Consider the following 11,796-nt stretch of genomic DNA (forward strand, 5'->3'; position numbering starts at 1 on the left):
TTGATTTCTGCTTTTACTGTATGACAGCCTGTTTCAAAACACTGAGATCCCCAAATTGAACAACCTCAAAAAATTATTGAATCTGTATGTTATGACTCAGTATGTTACATGTGGTCCTCTATAAAATACCCCGCATCTGTGTGTTCTTCACTTTCTACCCCAACTTTGCTAACTGAGCTTGGGTGTCCTGGGCAGGTCATGGAACTTGAATCCAAACTGAATGAGGCCAAGGAGGAGATCACCATGGGCGGGCCTGTCAGTCAGAAGCGTGACCCCAAAGAGTGGATCCCACGCCCACCAGAAAAGTATGCGCTGAGTGGCCACCGCAGCCCAGTCACCCGTGTCATCTTCCACCCCGTCTTCAGCGTCATGGTTTCAGCTTCTGAGGACGCCACAATAAAGGTTAGTGTTGCTGGATGACTAAAATGATGGTTAGCCAGTGGATTTGTTGAGGTAATGTTATTAAGGGACTGCTATTGCAGTTATCCCTGCCTGATGAAATCGGATGGGGAGCACTATAATATGGTGTGCGACCATTTGTCACAGCCACATAGCTTCCAAAGGGATGCTTGGATTTCCATCACTTTTTGTGTGAAGGTTGATCATGGGCCAAGGAAAAAGTGGCTAACTTTTCACATCCCTTGTCTAAAAGAAGCCATGATACCAGTGGGTATAGCATACCACAGAAAGTTCCATAACTTCCCAGTGGATTAGTGTAGCACCATGAAACTTTGATGCAAAGTTTGTCTTGGGCTAAAGAGCAACAAATGTTTGATACTGATTGGGCATGCCCACCTCCACTTAGGCCACACCCACTTCTAGTTGAGCTCTTTATTACAGATTCTGGACCAGAGGTATTATCTCTACTGACTTTGGTTCTTTTGTTTGTTTATCTGTTGATTTCATACCATGTTAAGTGAATGAAAAATCAATACCAGTGTGATTTTTTTTTTTTTTTTTTTTTTTTTTTTTTTTTTTTTACATCCAGCTGCCTCACATAGTACTGATTAAAGTGTGTGTGGGTGGGCGGTTGGAGGGTTGCATTATTAGTTGGAGACAAAATGTTTTGTTTGTTTTTTTTGTATTTGAGAAGGTTCTGCAGGTTTTTGCCACAGCCAAAGACTACACTATTTGATTCCACTAATTTTATTGAAGTTATGCTCATCAGTGAAGGCACCGAGTGTGGTCTTTGGTTGTAATGAAAGCTCCCAGCCTTCCCCAGGACATGGTTTGAGATCCCTATACAGGTACTTTTTCCACTGGAACATAACTAGGCTTTGTGCAAACGCAGCACTCAACTTTTAACGAAAGTGCATTACAAGGTTTCCAAAGATTAGCCACATTAGGTAACAGGGAAAAGTGGATAAGCCTTATGATAAGTCTCATGATAAGCACAAGACATCTCAGTTTTGAAGGGATGAAACAGGCCTCCCATGCTTATCTGATATCTTAGGTTTTAATACATTGTTCACCAGACATGTAGTAACTGAAAAGAAGCACTATGTGCATGACAGTGATTTAGGATAAAGATAAAATTGTACTTCAGAATCTACATAACGGTAAATTAAGTGTCTAGACACACAAAACAAGGTGTTATACATGTGTACACACAGCCATGACCTACAAGTTCACTGTGGTTGCACAAATGGACACTGCTGACCTCTGTGGGACCCGTTAAAAATGCATCAGTTTTCACCCGGTCTTCAACCCTTCCTTTTGTCTTTATTATTAATTGGCAGTAACCTTTTTATGCCCCACCACTCATCTTCTGACTTTCACAATAAATATGAAAAACTGGAAAGCGAGGTGCTGTAACTAGTAACTAGTAACTAGTCTAAATGCCAGCCGGGCATCAGCTTCCTGCTTCCTCTCTCCCTCTGTTCTCCCTCACGCTCATCATCCCTCACTCTACTCATCCTTTGCTTCACTGTGCTTTCTTTTTTCGAGACATTCCCTGGAATACGCAACTTTATCTCTGCCTCTGTCATCAGTGATTTCTAGAATCTAGATTCTATATATAAACTTCACCATATAGTACACACAGTCTTCCTCTGATTTTTTTTCTGCAGCAACCCCACCTCCTTGCCTCAATTCACAATGCCAACACTCTCTTAGCTGTTTGTTCTGTATGATTTATTCATGAGACAATCAGAGACACATGTATATCCTCTATTTGACTGCACTCCCTGCAGTAGGGATCCCCCCTCCCCACCCCACATTTGTCATCTCCGCTCTCTCTTTCCCCAACCTTGTCCCGCCATCCCAGAGAGACCCTGGCTCTCAGCATCCTGCTTCCTCCTGCTTCATTCATCTTCCACTTAAGCATCGGCTGCCCTACCATGACCACCCACCATGAGATCCATCCATCCATCCCTGAGTAGGAGCCAGGCCTGGGCCCAAATCTACAGATCTGCCCTGCTTTTATTTGTTTAATTATTTTTTATCCACTCCTTCCCTAGCCTCGCCTCCTCTTTCTGTCTGCGGCCTGGCCTGGACTCCCTCTGTGCCCTAGTTTTCTCCTCCTCTGTTAAATCTTTAACTGGGGGCGCAGGACTTGCACCCAGCCCACTCTTATTCTCTGTTACTATCTTGCATTCTTGTCCGCTTTCCACTCCTGACATTCCAGTGAGGCTGCCTGTGCTTTGCCTCTAGTCAAAAACTCCTCCTCCTCTTATTTCTCTCCTCATTATTATGCAGGGTGTACTTGTCGCAGGGTTTTGCTTTCTGTGGCCATACCAGTCTTCTTTTCCCCCTCTCTTCTTACTCCTTCTCTGCTTGTGTTGTCCCTCATTCCTTTAGTTGTGTCATTCTCTGACCCCCATTCTACCCTTTTTTTCCTTCCCCCTCTGTTTTCTACTTCTGCATCTTTGGATGGGTAGCTGTTACCTTGAGCAGCTCACACTCATATTATGTAAATCATTGGGCCTTAAAAGCAGAGCTATGCTCACTATTCTCTCTACATGGAGAAAACCAGAAGCCAGGTTAATTGAAACTAGGACAAAGAGCTTGGGTGTCGACTTACCAATCACTTACCTCAAGGATGGCACATACAAGGACCTTATTCCCTTTACTCTTTACCTTTCAATGACAAAGACCCAAGACATTTCCCCCCTGGAAGAATGTAAATTATTCATCACCATTAAATGGGGCAAGGTTCCTTGGTAGCTGTTTAAATATTGCCCTGTTCAACATTGCTAAATGTGTGTAGATTGTTAAACCTTGTGTAGTTTTTCCATTTCGTTCCAAACCTTTATTTAGCTCTCAGAAAAGCACTGAGATCTCCCTCATTTTGGTGCTGCTGAGCAGCAGCACACCTGGAGGTGAGAATGAAATAATAAATACATAAAGAGAAACATGTTTACATAGTCACACATGTAGACATAATTACTTATGCATGCATACATACATCATACACACAAAACAAATGATTAATTAAAACAAAGAATAAGGAATGGGTTAGCCTGCAGTAGCTTGATCTACTACAGGCTAACCCCTCCTGCATTTTGTTCCTCATGGCCATCTGCACCGTGTCTATAGCGTCCTGGGGGGGAGGTGGGGGTCTCCTGTCACCGTCTGCCCAAATTCCCCCTCCCTACCAGAGGATCCAAGTAGGGCTTATCCCTCCACAACAAACTGTCTGCTTGAAAACCAGAGGAATAATGTTGCTCTCTGAGGGTAGAAAATAAGACATACTAAGGAGTGTTGACTCCATGTTCTGACTGAAATCCAACTGGCAGTGCCATACTCAGCTCAATAAACTCTCTTAGCATATACTATTCACAGTATCCTAACCTTAACCAGCATCTCAGTATTTTCATTACATGCTATTGGCAAATGTAATGTGTCAAGCAAACAGCAATAGCAATACCCTAAGCTTCAATTCAGCATACCAAGGGCACTTAGAAAAGTTTTCAACAGAGACTTACAGTGGCCCGTCAACTAAAACTTCTATCAGTACCCATCCTCCTCCCATACTGTACTGTCTGTGCCATCTGTTTTTCCCTATGCTTACAGTCATCAATAAGAATAAACTCTTAAAATAAATCATTTAACCCACAAACATTGATATTCTCATCCCCAGCTAATCCGATTGCATCACCTCGTCCCTGATCTACAAAGCACTCACAATCACACATTCACCCCCATTCCTTCTGGCTGTAGGTATGGACAACCCATTTGCGGAAAGGCCTCTTTTGCCTTTGTTCCTACTGCCACATGAGCTTTAAATACACTATATGGACAAACGTGTTGGGGCACCTTCACATTACACCAACAGGAGATTTTATGACATCCCATTCCAAATCCATAGGCATTAATATGGAGTTGGTCACCCTTTGCGGCTACAACAGCTTCCACGCCTCTGGGAAGGCTTTCTAGAAGATTTTGGAGTGTGTCTGGGGGAATTTTTGCCCGTTCATCCAGAAGAGCATTTGTGAGGTCAGACACTGATGTTGGACGAGAGGGCCTGGCTTGCAGTCTGCGTTCTAGTTACCTCATTTTCACTGAGATCTTCAGAACGATCCATTCTTTCACAAATGTTTGTAAAGGTAGACTGCATGGCCAGGTGCTTGATTTTATGAAACACCTGAATTCAGTGATTAAAAGGTTTGACCCAATACTTTTGTCCAAATAGTGTAAGTAACCTTCCCTTAAGTTCACCTTAAGTTCTCTTGTATCTGTCTGTCTGTCTCTCATTGTATCTATTTTCCATCTCTCTATCTACTCAATATATAAAGGCTTGGAACTCATTGAATATGTATGTAGTGCCAAAGAGAATTGTATGCCAGTGCCAAGCTCTGAGGACACCTTGGTGTATAAGTTACTTTTTAATCAGGTATTTTAACAAAGTCTTTGTCCTCGCTAAGCTTGTTTTATGCCAGGCTGCTCAGCTAAAAAACTGAATGACACGGGCCACAGATGATGTGACATTTGTGGGCTTACCCGGGTTTTGGGAGGAAGATGAACAGCTAAAGAACATGCGTTTGTGCAAGTGTTAAGAATAGTATGTGATTATGTCTTTATTTTAGCAGTATTTATTTTCTAAAATCTCATCTTTTTCTAAGGATAATAACTGACCATTGTTTTTTCCATCAGGTGTGGGATTATGAGACAGGAGACTTTGAGCGCACACTGAAGGGCCATACAGACTCCGTGCAGGACATCTCCTTTGACCAGACCGGCAAACTGCTAGCATCCTGCTCTGCAGACATGACGATCAAGCTGTGGGACTTCCAGGGCTTTGAATGCATCAGGACCATGCATGGTGAGAAGACAAGCAATTTGGTGAATTCATTTTTATCCAAAACATCCTTCCTGTTAAAAGGGTTAACACCTGGCCTGATGATGCTAAGCTGGTATAACTGCTTGAAATGAGATTTGGCAGTGACTTCAAAGAAAAAATAGTTTTGCCTTTTGGACAGTGAGGTTGCTTCAAAGATTCTTTGTTCGAGTTTCCATTTCAGATACAAACTAGCTTGCATTTGAACACAACTGCCACAGGCCATTGAGTTTCTCATTTAACCCTTGAAATTGGAGAGCTGTTTTGAAGTTGTGAACGGTGCGGTCACAGCTCAAATCATGGATTATAGATGCTTGTGTGGTGATTGTACACAGGGCTCAGGTGCTGCAGATGCTGCTCATGATGAAACGCAGGCAAGCCTATGTCTGCTCTAATTCACAGCAATGCATGCTGAGCTTTATTTTATTTTTCTCTTAACCACAAGTCTTATCATTATTACTTGTCTGTGAATCTGCTGTACCATTGTTCATGTCATCTATGAAACAGTCCTTAGGCAGCACCCCTGACCCCCCCTTCCTCTCTCTCCATCCACCCCTCCCTCTTTTAAATCCTAATTGATGAGTACATTGCAGCAGCATAGCCTACATGTGTCCTGAGGCCCTGCTGATTTAGGGACCACAGTATGAGTGGAAAAAAATCTATCTATCTATCCATATCTATCTATCTATCCATCTATATAAAAGAAAGAGAGAGAGGTTAATATGTATTTTATTTCTTATTTATGTAAACCTCACTGGAACTGTCTGGAGACACCTTCACCACCACCACCACCACCACCAGCTTAAACCTATTTAAAGTCTCAGGAATTGACATTTGGTTCTCTTCTTCCAAATTCTGCTGTTATTCTCCCAAACTGTGTGGCTGTGAAGCAGACATGAATAAATATGAATGAAGTAAATAAGCCTATCCAGCCACCATACAAGTAGCACTCAGTCATACTTAAGCCCATGTTGGAGTTGTAAATTCTGCAACAGCATTTTACTACTTGCCAGTCTTTTTTTATGGTGGTGGGAGCTGGCACACTCAGTCAGTGGGAGCTGGCACACTTCCCTCAGACAGACAGGCTGTGTTCACGTCTCACAAACATCTTGGAGATCAGTCAGTCTAACGCTTTCTATTAAAATGAGCCCACTGGCCTATTCTACGCCCGCCCCTTTCTTTCCCCTCTCCATTCCTCTTTATACCCCTGTCTCCATTCACTTGTTTTTATCCATCCTACTCAACCTTCTCTCTTTTTGTTCTGCTCCTCCTTTCTCCCCATTTGTCTTAAAAAAAAAAATCATGTGGCTAGCTGATTTGGTGGAGTAGATTAGTGCCGATTTGGACAGCTCTTTAATTATCCTCTTCAGCACCAGATAGCATTTTTCTCTGTAGCTGCCACCCGTGATTATGGTCTGATGGCGCGTACACACACGCCCACACCCACACATTTACACACATACAGTTAAGCTGGCCTTTCAGAACATACTTACCGTTGTCTTCATCTGTTTAGCAGCTTAAATATGTCCTCACATCTAGGTAATTAGACATCTCTTATTCTCTCCGGAACAAAGTAAGCCCCAGCAAACTGGCCGCCTCACTTGTCATTTAATTGGCTAATTAGGCCCAAACTCAAAGTTGTTGTTGTTTTTTTTTTTTTTTTGGCACAGCTGGTAACCAAAGACATGTTAAAAAAACATAGCTGGCAAGTGAATTTTGTTTTTAATTGCTCTGTCAAATGGAAGAAGTGAAGGTTAAAAGGACTGTGTTTAGACATGCCTGTTATTGTTCCAGCTATTGTATTTTACACTAACATAAAATGCCAGTTAATTTGGATAACTTTGCTGACAAAGCATGTATTATTCTTACAGTTTTTTTGAGATGTAGCTAAATGCCATTGGCTTCTGTGTTTTTCCTCCCCAGGACATGACCACAATGTTTCTTCTGTAGCCATCATGCCCAACGGAGATCACATAGTTTCTGCCTCAAGGGACAAAACCATAAAAATGTGGGAAGTGGCAACTGGGTATGCATCAAAGCTTTGTTCAAGCCTTTTTTTCTTTCAGTATGATATCATGCTTCAGTTATCACTTCTGCCATGACAACATGGTGACCACTTTCTTCATCTCTCTGCCCGTCAGCTACTGTGTGAAGACCTTCACAGGCCACAGGGAGTGGGTCCGTATGGTGCGGCCCAACCAGGACGGCACACTGATTGCCAGCTGCTCCAATGACCAGACGGTGCGCGTATGGGTGGTGGCCTCCAAAGAGTGCAAGGCCGAACTGCGAGAGCACGAACACGTGGTGGAGTGCATCTCCTGGGCACCAGAGAGTGCCTACCCCACCATTCTAGATGCCACAGGCACTGAGGTAAAGCTCTAAATGGACTTTGGACACTCGTCAAATCCAAGATCTTCCTCTCACCTAGAAACAAGTCTGGCCTGGGCCAGGTCCGGTTCCAAATCAGTCACACACTAGGTTTACATAGATTCAACCTCTAGCAAGGGTGGATTCACGTAGATCTACATATGCTGAGGTAACACTGCACAGTTTGTTTAGAATTTTATTTTCCACACAAAAATTAAAATAACTACTTTTTAACATATACTGCAACATTCACTGACAATTCTAAATCTACAGTACAAAATGAAACAAATAAATAATGAAAGGGACAATAGATGTACATCAATTTGAAACATATAATTTCTCAGTCTGTAAAACTCCAAAGCACAATTTTTTTCCCTTAAATTTAACCTGCAGTGATTTAATGAGGAAACATAAACCAAAGGGCCCATTCAAATGGCAAGTAAGTTGCCCAGTTCATCTGTCACACATTACTGGCACCTAATGAATCAACCTCCCATTTTACATACACACTTGGTGTTTTCCGTAATTTGTGATGCCGTTTTAAAAACACAGATCAATCCAGCTTATTTAAAAATTGATGACAAGCAGCACAGGATGTTTTCACCATTTTCAGTCGAAGGAAACTGTTGCTTCCATGACAAAAGAAACTTTCCTTTTTCTTTCATATTGTATTTCAAAGCAGCTGCCACCGTGTCTACACCACAAGTTGCTGAATATCTCACTAAGGCTGAAGCGGTGCCTAGATTAATTTCTCAAAAGGAATAACACAAAACAGTGGAGCAGAGCAGAGGGGCAGTGATGAGAGGCCTATTAGCGGGTGAGAAATGGTAACACCAGAAACTTTATTCTGGGCTCTGGCCCAACTGGGACAATGACGGACCAATCAGCTGGCCCAAGTCAGCATCTTATTGGCCTCAGGCCATCGGTCGGTGCTTATTGTCATCCCTTGCATTGCAAGTTGCACATAAAGCAAAGAGTGGTGGCTTACTCATTCTTTCTTGAGTGAAGGCAGGATTGTTTGGTAAACCCCTGGTTGTGTACCAAACAAATAGCCCAACAGTTTTATTTTGACCATCTGTTTGTGACAAATGCTATTTTCTCACCCTATCAGGTGATGGAGAAAATTTTCCTTTTCCAAATGCATAGCCATGTTAGTGGAGCTCACACACACTGCCTCATAGAGTGACAACCATGTGCACAGAACAGAGCTTGAAATGCTGAGTTTGTGCATAGACACACACACACACACACACACACACAAGCTCACGCAGGGTGTCAGCAGTGCCATGGCCGTGGGTCAGCCCAGGCACCCTCCTCATACCTTGTGATCAAGTGTGTCCAATTCTCGCCTTTTCCAGTTAAAACAATATTAGTCCTTGCAGCAAGAGCCCAACTCTGGGTGCAGTGAAAAACAATGTTCCACTTGCAAAGAGGCTGTCTTTGATGTTCTTTAATTTCTTAACTGTCACGGTGTTTAATCATGCACAAAAAATGGTAGATGATAAAAGGGCTGGGGGAGTTACTGAACTTGGACACACCGCAGGTTAGAGAGAGAGAGCTGCTGACGGATGCAGATGTTTGCACGTGCTTTCACATGAGCTGCCAGAAGAGTAAAACTGACTCACTCCCAGGTATTCAGCGTAGTCTGCTGCTTTGAAGACGGCAGCTTGTTGCTCATTCAGCAGAACACGTTCAGGGAGAGTGATTATGAGATTTCCACTGACATCATTTACAACAATTTTCATTCCAGAACGGTGAAATGTACCTCATATATATAGATTGTCTTTTAACAGTCTGCCAGCGTAAATGTTTGAACATGCCCTTCCCTGGCACTGTTAAAATGGTTAGACATGTAATTTCTTCTTTTTCGTGTGTGCCTGATACACAAACCCACATGGTAAGAAAGCAGATGCTTTGTTTGCTTAGCACCAAAGAAAAAAATAGTCTTTGTGCAGACAGTACAATGCTCTTGATTTTTTTTTTTCTTTTTTTTCTGGTTTATCGCATTGCCTGCCCATTGCATGGAAATTAGCTAATTAGTGTAAATTGGTATGTATGTGGTACATGTACTGTAGTGCATGAGAAGTGATCGCACGCCACCACACAGCTCCTTAAAGACTAACGCAACTTTTTTTTTTTTTTCCAAATTAATTATACATTTTGTTTATTTTATTTATTTTTGATATTTAAGGGTGCTAGCAATTTTGTTATGGAAATAAAATGATAGTATTCAGTATGTTAACCTGTGCAATTCAACTCTGAAATGCTGATTTGCGCTTGTATTTTGTATTGTCTTTGCATCATAACTGACACAAAATTGACCTTTTTGATTTTTTTTTTTTTTCCCCTTTTGTATTTATCAGACCAAGAAGAGTGGCAAGCCAGGCCCCTTCCTGCTGTCTGGCTCCAGAGACAAAACCATCAAGATGTGGGATGTTAGCACTGGCATGTGCCTTATGACACTGGTGAGTATTACATAAGATGATCTCGTGTTAACTAATTAACTTTTTTAATCCAGTATATAACCTAAAAGCAGTCTTTTTTTTTATATATATATATATATCTCTTAGATCAATCATCCTATCAGTTAAATGAATTGGGTTGCAGTTGGCCTCAGCAGTAGCTAATCTTACCAATCTGTCACATAGGTTGGCCATGACAATTGGGTGCGCGGGGTCCTGGTCCATCCTGGGGGCAAGTTCATTGTAACTTGTGCAGATGACAAGACCCTAAGGATCTGGGACTACAAGAACAAGCGCTGCATGAAGACCCTGGGTGCCCACGAACACTTTGTTACCTCTTTGGGTAAGCAGGCCCTTCGCCCAACTCCACGCTTTTTTTTCCCCCTCCTCTCAGAGAGGAGAGAAAAAAAAAGAAGCTCCAGCCTCTTCTTTGTTTTACCACTAGGTCTCCTGAGGTAGGCGCCTCCCTATTCCACCCGCAGGTTGATCTTAGACACACCTCTTAGTGGAGCAGGGGTTACCCAAATCTGCTTTAGAGGAAGGTTGAACACTGGTAGCGGGAAGGAGCCCCAGTGTCTCCCAAAGGCAGTTTGTTCAGCATCCTGGGGGTTGCTGGCAGCTGGGGTTTAAGAGGTAGACAAACGCTCCAGGATTTTCCCACCTCCCCCTCCCCGTAGCTGCGGCTTTTTAGCAGATCAAGGCTTGGGAACTCTCTTGAGGAGCCTTCCTAACTCTTCAGCCAGCTTTGCTTGGCAAGCCGTTTGAAACCCAGTCCTCTTAAATCCTGCCTCAGCCAGAGAGGATATTGCCGTAAGCTATTGATGTGATGAATTCTGGAGCTGTTCGGAAGACAAAGCACCTTTTGTTGAGGCTGCTGAAAAAGGTGTTTATTTTTGCCTCTTAATTTATTGTTCTGTGCGTGTACATAAAATACCAAAAGTACTTCACCCTTCTTCTGTGAACCTCGCCAGAATAAACCAATGGCAATCTGCTTTTCAGAATGTGTAAGTTGATGATGAGTGACCTTAAGTGTAATGTTTGATAGCTGTGTTACATTGTCCTATATATATATGTCCTACTACAGGGTGTTGTTTCATGCGTTAAAAAGTCTTATATTCAATTTCTATAAATGTCAGGCCATAAAAAACATATGAGGTTAGTCTATTTGTATTTGTATGAGGTTTTAATTTCAACACATATTTTATCTGATTTCATTCATCCATCTATTTGTTTTTTTGTTGTTGTTGTTTGTTTTTTGAAAATGAATCAAGTTCCTCTGCATCAATGTCAACATTTCTGATTTTGCAAAACTTGAAGCCTACTGCTATACCTAATAGTCTTTTTAGTTATTGGTGCACTTTCCTGTTTAGAAAATGCCTAATCTAGGTTAACCCAACTCATTTATACTGCTCTGTCGTACTTGTACAATGAATTCCAAGAAAATCCTTGTCCTTAGCTGTCCCACGTTCTGTTTGGGAAAGTAGTGGTCTCATCTGTTACATTTTACTGTCTAGCCTCAAGGAGATTTAGAATTACAGTTTCAGAGAATCATCTAGTTAATAACCAAATATATTAGTGCCTAAAACGTCCTGCACTGGAAAAAATACATTGTGCTTCTCTTTACACTTAACTGCAAAGCTTATTCAAAGAAGAAAACAAAATAATGCCCAAAAATTGGTCTTTCATGTT

At 42.0% G+C, this 11,796-nt stretch overlaps 1 protein-coding gene across 1 annotated transcript in view; it reads left to right on the forward strand.

Moving 5' to 3' along the window:
• LOC115369837 (lissencephaly-1 homolog A) overlaps positions 1 to 11,796 on the forward strand; it is a 42,393-nt gene that overhangs the window by 26,733 nt on the left and 3,864 nt on the right. The window contains exons 5-10 of the mRNA XM_030066527.1: positions 196 to 402; positions 5,095 to 5,263; positions 7,202 to 7,304; positions 7,420 to 7,648; positions 10,009 to 10,110; positions 10,294 to 10,450. Of these exons, the coding sequence (XP_029922387.1) occupies positions 196 to 402; positions 5,095 to 5,263; positions 7,202 to 7,304; positions 7,420 to 7,648; positions 10,009 to 10,110; positions 10,294 to 10,450 (967 nt within the window). The remainder of the gene's footprint in view (positions 1 to 195; positions 403 to 5,094; positions 5,264 to 7,201; positions 7,305 to 7,419; positions 7,649 to 10,008; positions 10,111 to 10,293; positions 10,451 to 11,796) is intronic.

The sequence above is a fragment of the Myripristis murdjan genome, chromosome 13 (assembly GCF_902150065.1).
Source record: "Myripristis murdjan chromosome 13, fMyrMur1.1, whole genome shotgun sequence".
Classification (NCBI taxonomy): Eukaryota; Metazoa; Chordata; class Actinopteri; order Holocentriformes; family Holocentridae; genus Myripristis; species Myripristis murdjan.